Here is a 21,437-nt window from a genome sequence, read left to right on the forward strand (position 1 = left end):
AAGAACCACCAGGCAATGAGGCATTGTATACATTCCAGGGCTAAGAATAGTCACATATGGGCTCTCACTGTGATCACATGTGACATTCCCCTTGCCTTTTGCAAGGAGCTGAACATTACTGAGCATGCCCAGGGGGTGTTTTTCTGGCAAGTGTTTACATATAACAAATAGACTCTGAAACCAAGGTACACTTATAAAAGTTCTGGCTGTCCATTTGGAAACAGTCAGAAGGCCCTGTCCTGAAGTGCCTGGGAATTCTAGAAGCCAGTAAACAGTTTGAAATGCCTAGCACTAGGTATGCACTGTCATGCACTTTCATCTTGAGGGAGGGGAAAACGGGTATCAGGAGTTACTGAGGGGACAATATTTTCATTTTAAGGAATCGGGGGAAGCCCTTCTAACCTATCTGCTGAGATTTAGGACTGAGTGCGGGAGCAGATGGCAGCACGGGGTGTTTCGCCCTAATACTCCCATTATAGCAAACTGCCCATTTTCTAAGTATCAGAGTGGTAGCCGTGTTAGTCTGTATCCACAAAAACAATGAGGAGTCTGCTGGCACCTTAAAGACTAACAAATTTATTTGGGCTTAAGCTTTTGTGGGTAAAACCCCCACTTCTTCAGATGCATGGAGTGAAAATTTCAGATACAGACGCTCCCTGGGTTATGCAAGACCTGATTTATGCAAATTCGCACTTATGGAAAAAGTTCCACAAGCCAGAAATAGGGTTTTCGAGTTGTGGAAATTTTTGCGTAACGTACAGGTATACGTTTCCGACTTACGCAAAATTCGAGTTGCGCAAGGCTTTCCAGAACGGAACAATTGCGTAACACGGTGGGCGTCTGTACAGTCATAAATCTATATTTGCACACGAAGAATGAAACCATGCTAAAGTAACTGAGGAATAGACAGTGCCCTCAAGGCACAGCCCTGTGCTGGGGCAGTGCGGAGCTGGGGACGCATCCTGAAGCTCCCTGGTTACGCAGAGAGGAGCATAGTCTGTGACACTCCTTTAAATAATCCCATTTTATGCAGCCAACCAGGCAAATCCATTGGCCAATGTAGATGGGGGAGTAGGTAGAACAATAGCCCTGTCTACTCCTTTCTCTCTCTCCTCCCTTCCCCTGCCCATTTTCAGTTGAGTCGCTCCTAAGCACCATACTTAGTAGTCCATGTACTCCTGGGAGCATAAGCACCCTAATGTGGGCCATGCAAGGTGGGTTGGGGGAAGGTGCGTTACTGCCTTCCATATCGCTGCCTACAGGGCTGGCCATGATCATGCCCTAAATATTTACAGTGCGCTTCAAAAACCAAAATGTAAGGTTCTGCTCCACATCCAGGGAACATTAACTGCCCAAGTAAAAGCCACTGAACCCGGGAAGATAAGCCAAAAAGCAGTGGTGTGTGTCTGTGTTATTTCTGCTACGGTGGTTCTTCTGCTGATTGCTTTGGCTCGGTGTCTATCTGCACTAGCATTAGCTCTTTAGGGTTTGTTTGCTTGTTTAGTTTTTTCTGGTCATTTCCTGGCAATGGCTGAGGATTTATTTTTTAACCCTTAAAGAAACTATCACAGCCATTCAACCCTGGATGGGCTTTACTTATGCTGAGGTTTTATGGGGTGGGGATGGGTGGGATTTTTGCTGTTCCTCCGCATTTGGATACTGGTGTATGTTTGAAAAACATTTATAAGATCAGATCTTGAGGTTTTTACTTATGCAAGATCTCTCTGACCTCGAATTTGGCCTGTCTAGTTTAAATAACCTATTTCTCTGTTTGATAGGTGTGCAGTGCTAATTCCTCAGAAAGGATTTCTGCTAATTGTGGCCATGACTCTGGGGAAATGAAGATACTGCTGCATGTCTTTGATTACCTTTTCCCTTCCCATGAAGGGAGGTTACAGTTTCAGAGATGATTCTCCCACCAGCAGTGCACCTTAGAGTGCTATGTGCCTCAGCCGGACGGCTGCCAGCAAGTTTGGTTGAATTATATTGTAGTCATAGCTGTTTCAGCTTGAAAGGACACAGAGCAGAGCCTGTAACTGAACTAGCAGCAATTGCTTGAATTGGAGTTTCCTGTTAGGAAAGTATAGAAATAATTTTTCATGAAGCATTTTAGAAAAAAAAAACAACCCACAGTTTTCTATCTCTGGTGCTTATATGTCCTTGGGCACCGCAGTGCTTGGCACCTCACATTCTAGTCACAAAACTCCTGTGAGATAGCAAAGTGCTATTACCCCATTTTACAGTCCCTGGAAGAATGTCACAGGCAAGTGGAACTCATGACGACATGGGAGCAGGAGGACAGTCACATGTGAAAGTTGGACAAAGCTCTTCATTTTGCTTCAGATAGGGCTATGTAATACCAAGGCCGTCGCAAAGATGTGACATGGACAAATACACTTTTATCCTTTCCAGAAGACTCTCTCTTTGGTCTCTTGCCAAATTGTTCTGAACCTGCTGCCCCTTGTCCTCAAACTCAAGTCTTGCTATACCCAATTTATCTCTTGTTTCCAACAATCTTGCATTCCTCCTGTTATGCTGGTTCAGCTATCCTTATAATCTGATTCTGCTGAGCACTGAAACACCACCCCCTCACCTCTTGTATATTCCATGTCACTACTGCATTACTCATTTGCTGTATAACTGATTCTTTATAGCAACCTAACTCTACAGCTATGGTTTGTATTCATGTGCAACACAGAACCTGCTTTCACTTGTTAGAAGTAGAGTTGGGACTGAATCCAAATCTCAAATCTGGATCTTGGTTTGGTTCTGAGTTTGCAGGCTGTGTAATGGGCCAAATCTGAACACCTCTGAAACTTGGAACATTTAGGTTTGGATCTGAATATTGAGTGCCTGAGTATGTGAGAGTTTGAAGCCTGGGTATTGACCCATTATAGAGACCCAAGGCCAAATTTTGCTCTGTTACAGCTGTGTGAATCCAGGTTAACTTCATGGGCTTCACTGCTGCCCTTGCACTTGTATAACTGAAGAATTTGGCCCAAGAAGTTTGGCTCTGGATTTTGGTTCAGGCAAATCTCTCTAATCAGAAGGCTAGGGGCCAAGAGAGAAGCTATCATGCATTTTCTTGTTTTCTAAGAAAGACCTATTAGTCTTAATTGAAACAGTCTTCAGGCCAAAGCAAATTTGGCTGCTTAAAATTAGGCACTTAAATTTCATATTTAGGCACCTAAGTAAGTGACTTGATTTAAGAAGTGCTGAGCATCCCCAGACTCTGCTGGAACCTGTGAGTAACTGTAAGCACCCAAGTCTGAACATTTTAGCATAGGTGCTTCATCCTCCCCTGGAACTCCTGCACACTCATATTGGAAGCCTGCTATACTCTTGACAAACCGTATCATCCAAATAGTGTTCCTGCATGGATCTTAGTGGATCGGATGTACAGTGTGACCTCTTAATGATAAAAGGCCCACCTCCTCGCCACTCACTCTGCTGTGCTAAATTCCAGGTGGTAGCGCAGAGGGTGCAGTCCCTGCCCCTCCTCAGCCCAGGGACTGCAATTCTTTGGCCCTTCTGTGGGATAATTTAGCAGATGATGCTGATGGGAGACATGGCTCAGATAGGGAACTCAGGCCCACCTTCCCTTTGGATTGAGAGCAGAGGCTGATGTGCATCGTTCATTGGCAGCTCTCTGGCAGTTTAAGAAGCTGTGATGATGGGCCCAGAGGGAGCACTATTCAGTCCATTTTGGCAGAAAGTGTGATGGCATGATATGAAGTGCTTAGGACGCGGATTATAGGAGCAGAGGAAGAAGGAGGATTGTCTTTGGAATTCTCTAGAGACACCAAAGATCCCTGGGGGAAATGGTGACAAGATTCTAGAAATCCCTCTTTCTGTTACAAATGGGAAGACAGGCCAGTTTAAATTTAGTTTTTTAAAACATTTTTATTGCATGAGAACATTTGGTGTGATAGACTTGGCCTGAACCTCACATCCAGATAACACAAGGATTACCTGGTAACATGTTCCCCTGCTGAAAAGAAAATAAACTGTTGGGTTTTTTTTATTGCTAGTGCCACATTTTTTGCATGCTACTTGGAAGCTGGTCAAGAAGGTGGCTTCTTCTCATGTCTTTTGCTTTGTGACAGCAGTCTTAGTGTAGCAGTGAAACTAGCAGCTTTCTGAAGTCCCCAGATGTGTCTGATTTGATGGCCTCCACTAAGGACTTGTTGTACATTTTGTGGAACTTCTCCTTTATGGTTTGAAGGTCAATCTGATGGGAAATGGAAAGAATTTTTAGAAGCATGGATCTGTTTTGCATAATACCTCACACTTCTAGGTCCTGATCCAAAGCCCACTGCAGTCAGTGGGAAGATTCCCATTGATTTTAATCAGATTTGATCCAGGGCCTTGATGGGGAAGGAGTAGGTTCAAAACCTTGGAGAACTTTTAGCTCAAACTTGATATCCTGACTGCTACCCTGACAGAGTGGCTCAAGTTACTGTCTCCTCTGGAAGACTTTCATGGGTGGTAAGGATTGGGGGAGAAATTTCCAGGAATAGAATTTAAAAAAATAAATAGTTTTTGAGTCATACATAACTTTCTGGTTGCTAAGTACAGAGAACCAGATGTTATGTTATTCTATAAAAGATGGCATAGATGATATGGGTCATATCTTTATTACAGAGGTTCTCAAATGTTTTCATAGTCAGGCCACAACTTAACAGGGAGAGTGTCCTGGAGACTAATTTCCAGCCCCACCACTTCAGTCATATGGATAATCACTTCATCTCACCATCACATGAACTGTTTCCCTTTCTATTTGTGATCATGTAACATCGCGGTGGTGACAACAGCTTATATACAAGAGTGATGTTAAGACAGTGTTTATGTTTTGTGCTTTGTGAAAAGACAAATTATGGTTTGCTCTGGCCATCTTCTTCTCTCCTTCTCCTCTGCCCTGTTTTTCCCATCTGGAAACAGGCAGACGCTGCATCATGTGACTCCCTAGCTCTCCACTGACCATACTTTGGGAACTGCTTCTTTATCATTATTTGTCATAAACAGATAGTTAAGGGTTAATGTCTCTTTTACCTGTAAAGGGTTACAAGCAGTGAACCTGGAACACCTGACCAGAGGACCAATCAGAAGACAAGATACTTTCAAATCTCGGTGGAGGGAAGTCTTTGTTTTGTATTGTTTGTTTGTCTGTTGTTCTCTCTGGGTTCTGAGAGTAACTAGACATACCTACAGGCTCTCTAATTTTCTGTTCAAATAGTGAGTAGAAGTAGAAAGGCGGTTTAGTCTCTTTTGATTGTTTTCTTTATTTGCAAATGTGTATTGTGCTGGAATGATTTTAATGTGTATTTGTGCTGAGGAAAAGGCTCCTCTCTAGTGTCTATAAGCTGAAAGACCCTGTAATATTTACCATCTAAATTACAGAGACAACTTTTACTTTTTTTCTTTCTTTTATTAAAAGTTTTTCTTTTTAAGACCTGATTGATTTTTTCCCCTTGTTAAGGCTCAAGGGAATTGAGTCTGTACTCACCAGGGAATTGGTGGGAGACAGGGAGAGAAAAGGGAGGGGGGAAGTTGGAATCCTTCTGTTTTAGATTCACGGAGCTTGAATCTATATTACCTCTTGGGGAGGGGGAAAGAGGAGGGGGCAAGGTGCACTCCTCTCTGTTTTTAGATTCAAGGAGTTTGAATCACAGTGATCTTCCAGGGTAACCCAGGGAGGGAAAGCCTGGGAGAGGCAACAGTGAGGGAAAGGGTTTACTTTCCTTGTGTTAAGATCCAGAGGGTCTGGGTCTTGGGGGTCCCTGGGCAAGGTTTTGGGGGGACCAGAGTGTACCAGGCACTGGAATTCCTGGTTGGTGGCAGCACTACAGGATCTAAGCTGGTAATTAAGCTTAGAGAAATTCATGCTGGTACCCCATCTTTTGGACTCTAAGGTTCAGAGTGGGGATTTATACCATGACATGGTGGCAGCGTGTGGGAAAGATGGAATCCAAAAGCCAGTAAGTTTATTATTTTTCTTTTTCTCTGCTAGCTGCTTATAAGCAGAGAGAAGGGGGTTTTTAAAAGCAAGTCTGCAGGTTTTTTTTTCCTCTCCCTTCTGAGTACTCTGAAGGCAGACATTAAGTTTAACGAGGGTCTTTTGTTAAACAAAGCAGGCTTAAGCTGTGAACAGCAGAGACCAGCAAAACATATTTGCAAATCAAAGAGTTACTTTTTTTTTTAACTCTATCGGGAAAAACTAGTTAGGAAATGTTAAAAAGTCTGTTGCCAAGCAACCCTGAGCTGCAGCGTTTCAGGTACTAAGCAGCAGGGGGCAACCAGCACAAGAAAACAGGAACCAGGAGTTCCAAAGAAACCCTGAAGCAGAAACAAGCAAAGCTAGAAGCCATAAAAAAAAACAACAAACATAAAAGAAAGATGGAACTAATAAATGCAAAAATAGCCAGGAAAAAGGCAGCCCACAAAAAAGAGCAAAAAGCCAAAAATGCGGACCACAAAAGAAAAATAGAGCTCCAAAGGGAGGCACACTCCAGCAGGCCCTGGAATTAAAACAGGCTAAGCAGAAGAACACAGCCGATCCTAGCAACCCTTCGCCAGTTATTGTTCCACATCCCAAGAAATTTCCCACCTACAAGGCAGGTGATGACACTGAGGCCTTCTTAGAAAATTTTGAAAGGGCCTGCCTTTCAGCATCCCTAAAGACCAGTACATGATAGAGCTGAGGCCACAGCTCAGTGGACCCTCAGTAAAGGTGGCGGCTGAACTGCCTAAGGAAAACATGAACAATTATAAACTTTTTCAAACCAAAGCCAGACTCAGAATGGGGATGACACCTGAGCATGCCCATGGGCGGTTCAGAGCCCTAAGATGGAAACCAGATGTGTCATTCCCCCGGCACACCTACCACATTGGAAAGAATTGTAAGGCCTGGATATCAGGAACAAAGGTTAACAATATGGACGAGCTGCACCTCCTAATACAAATGGAGCAGTTCTTAGAGGGCGTCCCTGAGGAAATAGAAGGGTACATCCTAGATGGGAAACCCAAAACTGTAACCGAGGCGGGGAAGATTGGAGCCAAATGGGTGGAAGTAACAGAAAAAAAATGCTACTGTCAAGAGGAGCAAATACCACAGGGGGCACACCGACAATAAACCCTACAACCGAGGACAACCCAAGATCCCACCTACAACTCAAGGAAAGCTGCAGACTCCCTATTCTCCCACCTCACCAGTCTCCAGTAACCCGCCTCGACCCAGTGACCAGTCAGCTGGGCGATGCTTTAAGTGTAATGAACTGGGACATATAAAGGCCAACTGCCCCAAGAACCCCAACCGAGTGCAGTTCATTACATCACCATCACACCAATGATCCCCAGGCCCAGATGCCTCTCAAATACCCTTGAAGCGAAGGAAAATTTTAAAAGTGGGCGGAACTGAAATGTCTTGAGCATGTTTTGTGCTTTGTGAAAAGACAAATTATGGTCTGCTTTGGCTATCTTCTTCTCTCCTTCTCCTCTGCCCTGTTTTTCCCATCTGGAAACAGGCAGACCCTGCATCATGTGACTCCCTAGCTCTCCACTGACCATACTTTGGGAACTGCTTCTTTATCATTATTCAATTAGGATTTTTTTTTAACAAAGCCCTTTGGGACCAAACGACTCATCTCCCAGTTGAATAATGGTGGCCAACTTTAATCTAGATGTGTTTAGCTCCATTGTGCAATTACTAATGTTTCTCATGCATCGTTCTTTTAAAAAAATTAATAGATTCAGTATTAAGGCTAGTGTCTGTTCTCAGTTTCACAGGAGTAAAGACAGTAATAGCACTGAAGTCCATGGAGCTTCGTTGAATTTAAATTGCAAAACAGATTGACTGAGCGCAGAATCTGGTCCTACTACTGTAATTCATTCCTTCTAAATTTCACACTTATCCACCAGAAGATTTGGGGCCTCTCAGATCCCAGCATATCTTACCTCAGCCCGAGTCACGAGGATGCGAATCAAAGTCTCCTCCTCTGTCCCTGCACCCTTCATTGCCTCATACAGACGGGTGGCAAAGTAGCCTTGGCAATCTCTGGCACATCTCACTAAAGAAGAAACATGGAGAGATCTCATGAGCCTTGTAAATTTCATATTCCACACTACAGTTTCAGTAGGAGGAGAACAGCAGCCCTCTTAATGGAAACTTAGACATTCTCAATGCCTGTACCCAACTGGACATGCATTGTTGTAGGGCCTTAGTCCTGCAGCTGGCTCTGTGGAGATGCAAGGGTCAACCCAATCATGACAGGTGATGGACTGAAGCCTAAAAGTGAATGCATTACCCTACAGAGAGAGCATGTTATATAACTGTGAATATCAAACTTGAATAAACATGTTAATGCAAGCACAGAAGGGCTGAAAATGTGATGTTTATGTTCCAGAATGAAAACTAATTGTATGGGGACATGGTTTTTGTTCTTTTGGCCCGTTTGTAATTCCGCTCCCTGCCAACTTACTCCTGAGTGGGATGACATTGGCTTACTTCTATGCTCTGAGACCTAAGAGCTAGATAACCCATGCTGGGGCTTAATGGAGGTTCCTACTTCCCACAGGCATGTAGGGCAAGTCAACATTAATTGGTTCTGTCCCCCCAGTGGTCTTGCCATGTCTCAACCTAGTTCTAATAAAGCAGATTATCACTCTGTTTATACACATAAGAATCCCAATGGCTAAACTCAAGTGAGGATGAAAACTAGAGAGAAAAGCTGTAGACTTTTTCTTTTACCAAGAGTGAGAAAGGCCTTCTCCAAATCTCCAGATGTTTCACTTTTAATGGCATCTTCAATGTCTTTCCCCTTCAGCTAAAGAGACAATGAAAAAATTAATTATAGCTGCTGTTCATGCACTACTCTATCCCTCTTGAATCAGAACAGCAGTGAGCCACTCCCGTTTCTGATCAGATGGCATGTAACGTGGCAAAAGACTGATTTAGATTATATTGATCCTTTCTGTGGCTTTAGAGAGTAAGCTTTTAATTACTTTAATCCTCATAGCGGAAAAGGGTCTCACTCTGTCTGAAAGGACCAGATCCTCAGCCGGTGTAACTCTTCATGGCTCCATTAACATTGATGAGAACTATACCGATTTAAATCAGCTGGCTCAGAACATATAATGTGCATCATTAAAGCTAACTGAAGCATTTGCACTGGGTGTTATAGTGAATCATCTCATGGCTTTTTCTTGGGGAGACCTCCAACTGAGAGAGACTGCTCGCGCTCCCTCTGGCCCACCAAAGACTTGGATAGGTCCGGACAGTCAAGGTAGATTTTGGTGGGTTATAACTTATTTTCTTTGGGTAAATGTAGTTTATTAGGGTCTGAGCTTTGCCTGGGTTTTGTACCACACTGTAGGGAGGAGACAATGGGGCAGTGGAAGGAGAAAATATTTTGAAGTTAAAATCTGTTCTAATCTTTGTGAATAAAATAAAAATCTTCTATTTGTAAACATGAGATTTCCCCCGACTCCGCCTTGCAAGATAAGATCCTGGAATATCTGCTTAAATGAGAGATGGACAAAACTGGGAATGTTTAGGGTTTGAGTTCTGCAAAACCAGGCTTGGTTTGAATCTAGTCTTGTAAATCAAACCCATCAAAATATGGAGAGGATTCATGTGAAGATAAATGGCTTTAGTCTCGAGCCCATTGCGACTTCAAATACAGATGGAAAGGATGCAGGTGGGTTTGACTTGGACAACCCATGTTTGGCTTTTCCTTTAGAAACTCAAGGGATTTCAGATTTGAGGCTCATTTATTGAAACTGCCAGTGTGTGGGTAGTGTTTATCTGCGCATGTGTGCAGATAAATGGTTCTGGCTTTGGCTTCTCTCTAGCCACAAACCAAGGTTTGGAGTAAATTGTGAATATATGTCTAACAATGCCTTACTAGATTTTCCCCCTCATCAAGAGATTCAATGGTTCTAATGATCTGCTGAACACAGAACAAGTTTAGGAAGCGAAAATAAATGCAAGTTCTTGCCTTAAGATAATCATGTTCAGGCATCAAAACACAGTGACATTTCTTTTTAAGAATTGATCTAAAAAAATCAGAGAATCATAAAATGGTCCTCCCTCATGGGGAATGTCATCTTGTCCATCTCCAGCCAGAGCCAGAGAGTTCTCTCTAGTATGTTCTGGAGTGTTTTGTCCAGTCCAGTTTTAAATACTGCAAGTGACAGAGTTTCTATCACTTCCTTTGGGAGATGATTCCCTTGCCTACTGCATCTCACTGTTAAACTAAATTCTCAACCTAATGCATTTTATCTTAACTGCCTGCCTTGTAAATACCTATGAACTTTGTCTAAATAAACCTGAATTTCATTTATAACATTACATAGGCATCCAACACACTCAACAGAGTTTTGTTTTTTGGTTCTTCATTTTAGAAGCTGGGATGGAGCTGTTATGTTTTCAGTGAGAGCTGTTTATATTTCAGAAGGGACTAAGCTGCAAAGTTTAGCTCCAAATGTTCCCAGAGGTCAGGGGTGTTTGCATCTTGAGGTTTGGTGTGGGCCTCTCTTTAATTTACACATTTTGAGCAGGGCCGGCTCCAGGCACCAGCTAAAGAAGCAGGTGCTTGGGGCGGCCAATACCAAGGGGCGGCATATTTGGGTCTTCGGCGGCAATTCAGCGGCAGGTCCCTCAGTTTCTCTTGGAGCGAAGGACACACTGCTGAATTGCCGCTGAAGTGTGGAGTGTCACGATTGCGGTGTTGCACCTTTTTTTTTTTTTTTTTTTTTTAAATTTCCGCTTGGGGCGGCAGAAAACCTGGAGCAGGCCCTGATTTTGAGAGAAAAGTGCTTCCACTTAGTCATAAGCAGGACATGCCATCTTACCTTCTCCTACTTTTGTCCTTATTATCTTCCTAATTATTTTTCAGGCTCCTTGGGCTCTATTCCAAACAAATTTGGAAGCCTCTTGTGAAAAGAGGTCCATTTCTTGCATGGGAGACCAGCAAGAGCTAGGTTCAAGAGGCCTTCCCATCTGAACATCCCTTTCATTGAGACTGGAAGATCAGGATGAGAGATGTAGATTCCCACCCACCAGATCTCTGCTTCAGTGGAGGAGAGGAGCAGAAAGTAAGACCCTCAATGTCTCTGGCCAGGGGCCTATTAGCTGTGCAATGTACCCCTTTGCTGAGTCTTTGCAGTGTGACCATGGAAAGGTCACGCTCTCTGTTATTCATAGGGCTGGGGGAAGACAGGACAACAGTCAAACTTATTTTGCTGGATATTATGGGGCAGATCCTCAACTGCTGCAAATTGACATAGACCATTCATTACAGCATTTGAAGATCTGGCCTTATACATATATTGCTAGGTGTTTAGAATGACTGACCTCTCCTTAAAATTACAAATAAAGAATCATATGTTCCAAATGTAAGTAAATCCACTCTAGGAATTATTTTTGGGGAAGTTCTATGGACTGTGTTATGCAGGAGGTCAGGCTAGATCACAATGGTCCTGTCTGGTCTTGGACTCTATGAATGTGTAAATTAATTCCATTAAATTATCACTGAGTTCCAAACTGCACAATTACTGTCACAGAACAAAGAAAAAAACAACCAACAAAACTTACCTTTTCATAAGCTTGAAAGGTAGCTCTTAGCTGCATGTAGTTTCTCTTTGCTAAGACAACATTGAAAACCAATTCATCTGTTCCCCAGCAGCCTTCCCCTGCCTCAAAAATTGCATGTTAACATTAACCATTTTCAAATGTTTGGGGTTTTTTTTTTCATATTTTTAAAAACCAGACATTTCAGTGAACCCAGTGCACCCAATTGTGTTCCCAACCTGCCCTTTTATTTATGTAATTTAATGTCATTAGCCGTGGGGTTGTTCAACATTTAGACACCTTAGAAATGCCATAGACAGATGAAGACCATGGCAATTGGGGATGTCTCCATTATTTCACTTACTTCATACAGGTCTTTGGCATCTTGCCCAGCAAGTTCTGCATTGATCTCCAGCCCTTCATCTCGGTTAGCCTACAGAAAGGGACATTGTGTTTAAAAAAGAGAACACACGCTGATTACTCTTGTTCAGTAGAACCTCCGAGTTACAAACACCAGTGTTACAAACTGACTGGTCAACTACACACCTCCTTTGGAACCAGAAGTACACAATCAGGCAGTAGCAGAGAGAAAAAACCAACAACATCATAAAACAAATACCGCACAGTACTGTGTTAAGTGTAAACTGCTAAAAAATAAAGGGAAAGTTTATTATTATTTTTTTGACAAGGTAAGGAAACTGTTTCTGTGCTTGCTTCATTTAAAGTAAGATGGTTAAAAGCATCATTTTTCTTCTGCATAGTAAAGTTTCAAAGCTGTATTAAGTCAATCTTCAGTTGTAAAATTTTGAAAGAACAACCATAATGTTTTGTTCAGAGTTATGAACAACCTCGATTCCGAAGGTATTTGTAACTAGGTTCTACTGTACTAGAATAGAGCGTTTTCGTTCTTGCCTTCACAGGCTGCTTCGTCATAGTCTTTTTGCTGCCATCTACTGGCCATTTTCTAGTACTGTATCAATAAATTACACAGGGCTAAATTCTACTTTGGTTTACCTTGCACCCTGTGTAATCCCATTCCCTTCAAAGGTATAAATCAGGGCAGAATTTAGTCCATAGTATTTGCTATACTTGAGAGATGCTAGTTCACCAAGGATGGTATCCTTCCTTCTGCAACACTCAATACCTGTTGCTTCAGAAGAAGGCGAAAAGATCCTATGTTTTACTTACACAGTTGTGCAATGCTGTACAGTGGAGGCCTCCCAAGTGATCCCTGACTGTCAGGAACATGTAGCCTCTTGACCCTGCATCTGAAACTTTCTTGCAAGGATAGGGGAATATGGAGGCATGTCTGTCACAGCAGTCAATTTTTAAAAAAACGTCCAGTGCCTACAGTGAAATATCACTTTTGTTACATTTCTATTCCTAACTAAAAATCATGTGGCCTTGTACTGTTCCTCTCTATTTAACAATCAGAACCATTCACTAACAGCTGCCTTTTTAGTGTTGCTTTAATTTTCTACAGGAATTTCTGGTAGCACATATCAAGGACAAATCTATGAACATTCCCTGGTTTGTCTCCCCCCTAAAAATACACCTAGAGGAGTCAAACAAAACTATTGTGACTTCCCACATTCTAGAGTGGGAATGTAGCTGTCATGTATTTAGCTATGCCATGGTTGTGCCTTTGCTTCCTGAATGCTCTACCTTTTCATCTCAAAGTCTGTCTGTAGAGACGGACAGTCATTTTGTGTTTTCTGTTCAGTGAATACTCTCTCTCTCTCTCTCTCTCACACACACACACGGAGACTTCACTTTTGTTCTTTGTTTTAGATTAGGAAAACAAGATCATTCTGTCTGATATTATGTTTGCTCTGTGTGAATGGAAAAACATAGCAAGCCCCTCCCATACTTTCTCTGTCTTGTCTGTTTAGATTGTAAGCTTTTGGGGTCAGGAACTGTTTTTAATTACGTCTCTGGTACAATGAAACCCTGATCATGGTTAGGTACTCTAGGCCTTACCATAATACACAAAAGAAAGTAGTAATAATCCAGTATCTTCAATGGAGAGAGAATACCGAGCAAGATCTAAAAACTCTTAGTGAGAATTACCATCAATGGTAAAATATGCCCTTGACAGAAAGAGGTGGGGGGCACATTCTGAGACAAGGACTGCTATGGTCTAAAGCAGGGGTGGCCAACCTGAGCCTGAGAAGGAGGCAGAATTTACCAATGTACGTTGCCAAAGAGCCACAGTGATACATCAGCAGCCCCCCTCCATCAGCTCCCCCTGCTCCACTCCCAACGCATACTGGCTGGCTGCCCCGCCGATCAGTGCCCCCTCTCCCTCCCTACACCTCCCGATCAGCTGTTTCACAGCATGCAGGAGGATCAGAGGGGAAAGGGGAGAAGCGAGGGCATTGCAGGCTCAGGGGAGGGGGCAGGAAGGGTTGGAGTGGAGGCAGGGCCTGTGGCAGAGCCAAGGGTTGAGCAGTGAGCACCCCCGGCATATTGGAAAGTTGGCGCCTGTAGCTCCAGCCCCAGAGTCGGTCCCTATAGAAGGAGCCACATATTAACCTCTGAAGAGCTGCATGTGGCTGCGGAGCCACAGGTTGGCCACCTCTGGTCTATAGAACCAGGTGGGAAATAAGAAAGAATCAGCTCAACAGCGCAATAATCAAATCTCCCTGGATGGGAGCAGATCCTCTGTTGTGTCCCTAGGCCTTACACTATAAACCTCAGACAAGAAGAGCCAAGGCTGAGCTGTTATTGGAGCCGTGGTCACAACCAGCCTGAATTGTACACTCCTCTTTAATTATGACACTAGATTTGGTTAAAAGGCTGTAAGTGTAGATGTTTTGCTGTAAAAAGGCTGTGTGCACAGAACAGAGATTTATCATATCTGCACTATCTAGGTGTGTAGAAAAGAAATGTCTATATCATGTAGGTTTGTAATAGAAATATTCCAACCCTCACCTGTAACACAGAAACCAGAATCTTCCTTAGGGAGCCACTTGTGTCGCTTTTTACATCAGATTCTAGATCCCGCTCAAAGACTATTAAGAAAAAAAGTCTGTAAGATTTTATCCACTGCTAAAGGGTGAGATATTTTCTTTAAATGAGGGTGTTTTCAATAAAATATCACTTACGCCTTTTGTATGCTTCCTTTATGTCTACTATTTGCTGGGATAAGCAAACAAACAAAAAAATCAGGTCAGTAACATGCCCATGTGATTTGACATCTTCAGATACCACAGTGGTGTGCCTGGGATTAGACCCCAGATAGAATGGTGACATTTAGTGGGAGATATTTAATAGGCCAGATTCTCAGTCTCCACTAAGATCCCAGTTCAGGAAAGCACATAAGCACATGCTTAAATCCATTCCTATTCAGGACAGCAGCTAAGCTAACTTTGCTTCTTTGATTTCAATGGGATTTAAGCACATGCTTAACTGCTGTCCTGAAGAGGATCACTTTCCTGAGTTGGGTGGGCCTAAATGCCCTTTGAACTGTTGCAGTGATGCAAAGAGCTCTTCACACTGTCTTAAACAGGCATAAATGTTGTCACGTTGTGATGTAGGATACATCCCCCAGGCATCTATCCCACTCTGCATCTCTCCAAAGCCTACTCATATTCTGAGAGGTGTGTGTGCTGGAGGGCTGAGGGGGAACTTTCTGATGCAACTATGATGTTCTTTATCTACATAGCATTTTGGGTCTAGGGTGGCCACTCACGTGGTCCCAGAATACCAGACATTCTGTTACTTCTAGGAATGGTGTGGGCCTTCCCCTGCACACGAGATACCCCCTCCTCACCTCCAAGTGTGACCTTGCACATGCGGTGAGGTCATGCTGGCAGAGGTAAAGTGACACACTCTTCAAATGTCATCCCCCATGTGATATCAGACATAACCACGTGCGTTTTTGTCACAGTACTGTATGGGGGACAAATCACCCCAAAAGAGGATTGTCCAGTTTATAACAGGACAAATGGCCTGACTACTGTGGTCACTGCCTTAAAAAATGTTCCTGCCTCCAATCTGAGGGGGCTGATAGCCTTTTGTCTGCAGCCTCTGGAAGGAGACATACTCCACTCACTTGAGCAGGTCTAACATATCTTCTTCTGGAGGGCAGGGGTGACGTGTACACACTAGTCAGAGCAGTACTGCAAGGAAGATGTATAACAGCAGCTAAACACCCACAAACCTTATTGACCCTGGTGCAAAGAATCTCAATCAGCACCGATTCATCCGTTCCTGCACCTTTCATTGCTTTCCGAAGCTCTCTGGCATCATATTCACATGGACGATCCAACAGAGCCAAGGCTGTCTTTTCAAAATTCCCACTTAGTTCTCCTTTCAGTACCTCTTCCAAATCCTAAGGAAGTAGCCCAGAAAGTTAATTCATAGCACAGAAAATCCACACAGAAGAATTGAGAGAGGTAATGTTACTATTGTTTGTTGATTTTTTGTGTTAAGTCTACGGAGTTGTTAACATTTCCTGTGCTAAAGGAAGTCTTCCAAAAATTCAGATTAAAAAAAGGGAAAAATAACTTTAAATCTATGGGCCTGGTTCTTCTCTCATTGACACCAATGTACATCAGGAGTCCCTCTATTGACGTCAATAGACTTATCGCAGTGTAAACCACCAGGCAGCCCAGAGCCTAAGGGACTACTTGATACACTGTCTCAAGAGGCTCATGCTATATAGGCAAGAGCAAAGTAGTATTACTGTGTATGGTTGTTAAGGGTGATAACACCCAAACATTGTGTCCTTTGGTTGGAAATGAGTCAGAAATTCCCAGTATCAGAGCCACTGTAACTGTGATGTCTCAAATTGGTCATTTCAGACCTTTGGCTCAATTCTCTAACATCAGCTGCTTCAAATACTCGTTGTGGAACAAATCCTGCAGTCCTTGCTCAGGCAAAATTCTTATTGCACTCACTATTGGGTTTGGCCCGTTGAAGGATTTTTGGCCCAATACTGCCATCCTTACTGACATTGATTATTAACCTAATCTGCAACTAGCTCTAATCAATTACAAATTAAGTATAAGGCCTGCAGGATTTGACCCTATGCCTAAAACAGGTGTTTTGGAAGATTTTATTTTTCTTATATTAAAGATTACTCAGGCATTGAGTCTTTCCTTTCAGAAGTCAAGTACCAAAACAGATTTCTGATCCTTTTAACTTTATTGGCAATTTGTAGGTCAGATTCTAATTTCGTGCTGGTATAAATCAGCAGTAAATCCACTGAAATCAATAAATTTACACTGATGTAAAACTGGTATAAGTGATATCAGACTTGTCCTTCTGAATTTGCATTAGGGAATTTCTGTTGTTACATCAACTACCTTCAGCCTCAGTTCAGGCATTCTTTCTCACTTCAGGAGAGGCAAATAAAAATGAAAATGTTTTAAAAGGTTCTGGAATTTTAGTATAAATGTCCAGCTCTACTGAATTTGATAAAAATACTTTGAAGTGGTAAATGCTGTTTTCTAGAGCTGGTTGAAAATTTTCCAATCGAACAGTTTTCTGTAAGAGAATGCTGATGAGATTAAATTGAAAAATGTTGTGGAAATTATCAAAATGTCTAGATAAGGTTGAAACATAGTGTTTTGATAAAATGGAAATGTTTGTCTTTTAGGTTATTAAATTATACTGTATAATACAATATAAAAATTGAAATGATTAAGTTGAAACAGAACATTTTGCCCTTATAAAAACAAAATATTTTTGAAATATCTCATTTGGTGAAAAATTCTCAGATTTTGCCCTTTCATCCCAAATTGGGATGAAAACATATTTTGAAAGCTCAGAATCGCCCATGGAACAGAAATTCCAAATTTCAGTCATACTGATTTTCATTTACCAAGCTATCTGTAAGGCCCAGGATGATTAATATAATCAATATGTTAAGTGACAGTAATTCTTTCATCGGAAACTAACTTTCTAATTCTGTGTCTTTTAAAAACTGCCAGACACGTGGCATTATCAAAAATGGGGAAATGTAGGGGCACATTTCTAAAGAGCACTTTGTTTAAAACAACAGGGCCATTTTTTTTGAAATACCTTGCCATACATGGTCTTGTACTTCTGTTTCACTTGTTGCCTCTGGTCTGATGATCGATTTGATAGGATTTCAATAATTGCCGTTTCATCTGTTCCTAAAAAATATTAATGTAGACGAGGAAATCATTCAGAAACTGCCCGCAGATTTCATTTCTTCTGGGAGAGAAAAAGATGATCAAGTACTCTCCCTTCTAATTAGTAGAAAATTAGTTTCAGAACATCAGTTGGTGTCAATGACAGCTTTTCTAGCATGTACCATTTAAAAAACGTTATTTTGAGTCTGCAGCCAGAACATAAAGAGAAAGTGCACCCAAACCAATGACACTTAAAGCTAAGATGTCATTAGGGAACCAAATCTCATGTTTCAAGGAATAAGCTCATCAGGAATCAGGAAGAAATTCCAACCTGTGTAGCACTGAACAACTAGCCAGGTGTATTGTTTGTTAGGGTTCAGAAGTTGGTATCCTTTGAAGGATCAGATACTGACTACCTTTGGCAGCAGAACACAAGTGTGCCAATAGTCTGACCCAGCATGGCACGTCCCATGGGAAGTTAACCTACTGAAGACAATTGCAAAACACTCACTGTCTTCAGCAGGAGCACAAACTGGTGTATAACGATGGTGATGCTTGCTCTCTTCGTTACTTTGATCACAGCTGGCTGTGACATACCAGTGTACAGTCCAGATCAGTAGGGGGCTGTGTCACCCTTGTCCCGCAACTTTGGGTGTCTTACAATGCCTTTCTGAAGTAGCCCCCACCTGAGCCACTCACAAACAGCCTTCCAGTATGAAAGCCACAACAAGTATGTGTAACTGTATCCTGCCAGTCACACCTGGGTTACAGTCTGGCTGTCCCCAGCCTTGGTTATACTGCAGGGTGACCCTAACAACCCCCTAGGTCTGGATTTCCCCCCCATAGAAGTATGTCCTGTACTGCCCACCCCAGCCCTTTCCTGGACAGTGCAAATATTTTAAGTTCATTATTTTTTTAAGGGAATAATATGCAGGCTTATTATCTCAAGCAGTTATCCAAACACTTCAATTTAAATACACTGGATTAGATGAAACAGTAAAACAAGTTTATTTACTACAAAAAGAGAGAGATTTTAAGTGAGTACAAGTAATGAGGCATAAAAGTCAGGAATGGTGAAATGGTTACAAGAAAAATAAAGATAAAAGGCTTACTAATGCCTAACAAACTTTATCAGATTCAAGCAAAGTTTCTCAACACATGCTTTCAGCAGTCTTACTGACTAACCACTGTGGGTTAGGACCTCTCCCAAAGAGTCCAATGACTGTTTCTGTTGTCTCTTTAGGTGCAGTGAATGTGATAAGCAGAGTGAGAGAGGGGGTTTCCTTGCAGTGTTTGTCCCTCATTTTTATAGTTTCAGTTCCCCTCTTGAAAAACATTTCCAGCTGGGCACTAGGAGACAAAGAGTCTATGTGGAAGGGTGTTCCCTGCTCTTCTTTTCTCACTGGTTTGAACTTTCTTTGTTTCCCTCCCTGATTGATTACTTTGTTTACTGCTTAAATGAAAATTAAGCAAAGCACACATTCCTTTGTTAGGACAGACCTGTTTGCCAACTTCTGTTTGGGCAGAGCTATGAGGCTTGGAATATGTATCAATAACCCACAAGACAGGGGAATTTTGTAACTTCACATACTGTGTAGCCACATGTTTTATCAGGATGATACTGACCAGAAAATTCTGAGTGTTTAAATCAGTGGTTCCCACCTTTTCTCTGCCACTGCATACCGTGATATAGAATATCAGAGTTGGAAGGGACCTCAGGAGGACAAAGCAGGACCAATTCCCAGACAGATTTTTGCCCCAATCCTTAAATTGCCCCCTCAAGGATTGAACTCACAACCCTGGGTTTAGCAGGCCAATGCTCAAACCACTGAGCTATCCCTCCCCCAATTATTTAATTATTTTGAGACACGTCACCATATCTCCAAATGAACTTGCCCTCTTATCATCTCAGTTTAAGCTGTTTAACATCCTTACCATTCACAGTCGGCAGGGGCTGTGTGCTGGCACAAGTGTAGCTCAAGGTGCAGGGAGCAGCTGTGTCTGAGGGGATGCTGCTGACGCAGGGACCAGCCATGCACTCAGTCCTTTGTTGGTGCAGTGGGGACAGCTCCACTCCTTGTGGCCATGAGCATGCCAGCCCAGGCTATGCCGTCCTACACAGTCACCATGGCCACTGGCACCCAGTGGTTCACGGACACTGAGGACGACATACCTGAGCCTGGAGGGTGCGATGGCCATTACCCAGCCCACATGGGGAAACTGATCTGGATGCATAGAACACCCAGTGTCACCACTCACTCCCGCCACCTGAATGTTCCTCCATGCCCCCTGAGGGGCCCTGGCTGGCCTGGGCTTGGGGAGGGAGCAGGACCAAATGGAAGGCAGAAATCTGCCACCCCCATGCATCATCTCTGTGATATTTCCATTTTGGGGAGCAATGCCCCCCATGCCCTTCCATCTCCACCCATTCAGGTAGGCAGGTGCTCCCCCTCCCTCCCTAAAGGGCACCCCTCCTGCATCAGTTCTGTCCTCACCCTCCACCAGTCCAGCCCCCACCTCATCCCAATTTTGCCCCACCCAACCCCCACCAGTTCTGCCTTCCCAGTTCCCCCATCTCACACAGCACCCCCACCTCTCAATTCAGCCCCCTTGCTTCTCCTGAGGTTCTTCACACCACCCAACCCTGGGGGGCTGCAGTGGGTCCCTGTCCAGGCTTTCTCTGCCACTCCCAGCTGGCGGTTGCAGGAAGGAGGGCGAGGGGCAGAGGAGCCAATCCGTTGCTCACAGGAGGAGTGTGGGAAGGAGAGGGAGATTGAGCTCTGATGTGTTTCTCTGCCCCTGGAGGAGGTGGGGCAGTGAGGCAGTTGGCCAGTCAGAAGGTGACTTGCTTCCGTGCCCCCACTCTGCATGTAGTTTTTCAAAAAATTCCATGGCACACCTGTTCGGGCCTGATGGCTCACCAGTGTGCTGCAGCACACCAGTTGGGAAACATTGGTGTACTTGATACCTTGCAAGGCGTACTTTGTACAAAGATTATTACAATAGCGTGTAGGGTTTGAACACAGCCGTATATTCCATCGCAATGGCCAACGTCAGACCTCAGGCCACCTATTGCCTAGCACAACATGGATTCATTCTGTAACTGAAATTCTTTATGTGTGACTCTCTGTATGTGAACTGGACCACAGCGTAGTGTCCACGCTGACAACCTTCTGGCTCCTGTTGTTAGTGTACAGTGTTAGGGGCAGAGACAAGGAGAGGCAAACACAGTGCAAAGCGGTGATAACGGTGAAGTATTTCACTCCAGGAGGGAATGAGGGGAGAGAGTTACAAGAGCCTGCAGCCCAATTTGTTGGTGGGAGAGACAAACAGCTGTGGGTCAGTGTCTGAGCGCTTATTTCTCATTTACACTAGGTTCCTTTATACTGCCAGAGCGGCACAAAGAGGCCTAAGTGTCAGTGAGAATCCAGCCGCCCATGTGTAATAGCTGTGCAGCCCATCTGTCGGAAAGATTTGCCCGTACCAATGACATTATCTTAGAGCAGTTAAAAGGATCTCCTGGGGCAGCTTGATGACAGGAATGACCTTAAAGATTTAACTTCGCCACCCTGGTCGTTAGCTCTAATGATGTAACTGCAGAGGTATCATGCTAATGCCTTATGTACTACAATGTAATGGACAATTTCCAGCCATGTGGCCTGCTTGTTTCATGCACATCTGTATTCTAAATATCAAGTGGGAAACCAAAATTCTTGACCCCAATGTACTTGAGAAAGCAAAATTGCTAAGTCTAATCACTGCTC

The 21,437-nt window shown here is 43.2% G+C and overlaps 1 protein-coding gene across 1 annotated transcript in view; it reads right to left on the reverse strand.

Moving 5' to 3' along the window:
- Positions 1–4,111: 4,111 nt before the first annotated feature.
- Positions 4,112–21,437, reverse strand: part of ANXA13 (annexin A13) — a 39,967-nt gene continuing 22,641 nt past the window's right edge. The window contains exons 4-12 of the mRNA XM_050941202.1: positions 17,600–17,694; positions 15,735–15,905; positions 14,677–14,710; positions 14,504–14,583; positions 11,934–12,002; positions 11,594–11,695; positions 8,747–8,822; positions 7,954–8,066; positions 4,112–4,231 (exon numbers count right to left, since the gene is read on the reverse strand). Coding sequence (XP_050797159.1) covers positions 4,112–4,231; positions 7,954–8,066; positions 8,747–8,822; positions 11,594–11,695; positions 11,934–12,002; positions 14,504–14,583; positions 14,677–14,710; positions 15,735–15,905; positions 17,600–17,694 — 860 coding nt within the window. The remainder of the gene's footprint in view (positions 4,232–7,953; positions 8,067–8,746; positions 8,823–11,593; positions 11,696–11,933; positions 12,003–14,503; positions 14,584–14,676; positions 14,711–15,734; positions 15,906–17,599; positions 17,695–21,437) is intronic.

The sequence above is a fragment of the Gopherus flavomarginatus genome, chromosome 2 (genome assembly GCF_025201925.1).
Source record: "Gopherus flavomarginatus isolate rGopFla2 chromosome 2, rGopFla2.mat.asm, whole genome shotgun sequence".
In the NCBI taxonomy this organism is placed as follows: domain Eukaryota; kingdom Metazoa; phylum Chordata; order Testudines; family Testudinidae; genus Gopherus; species Gopherus flavomarginatus.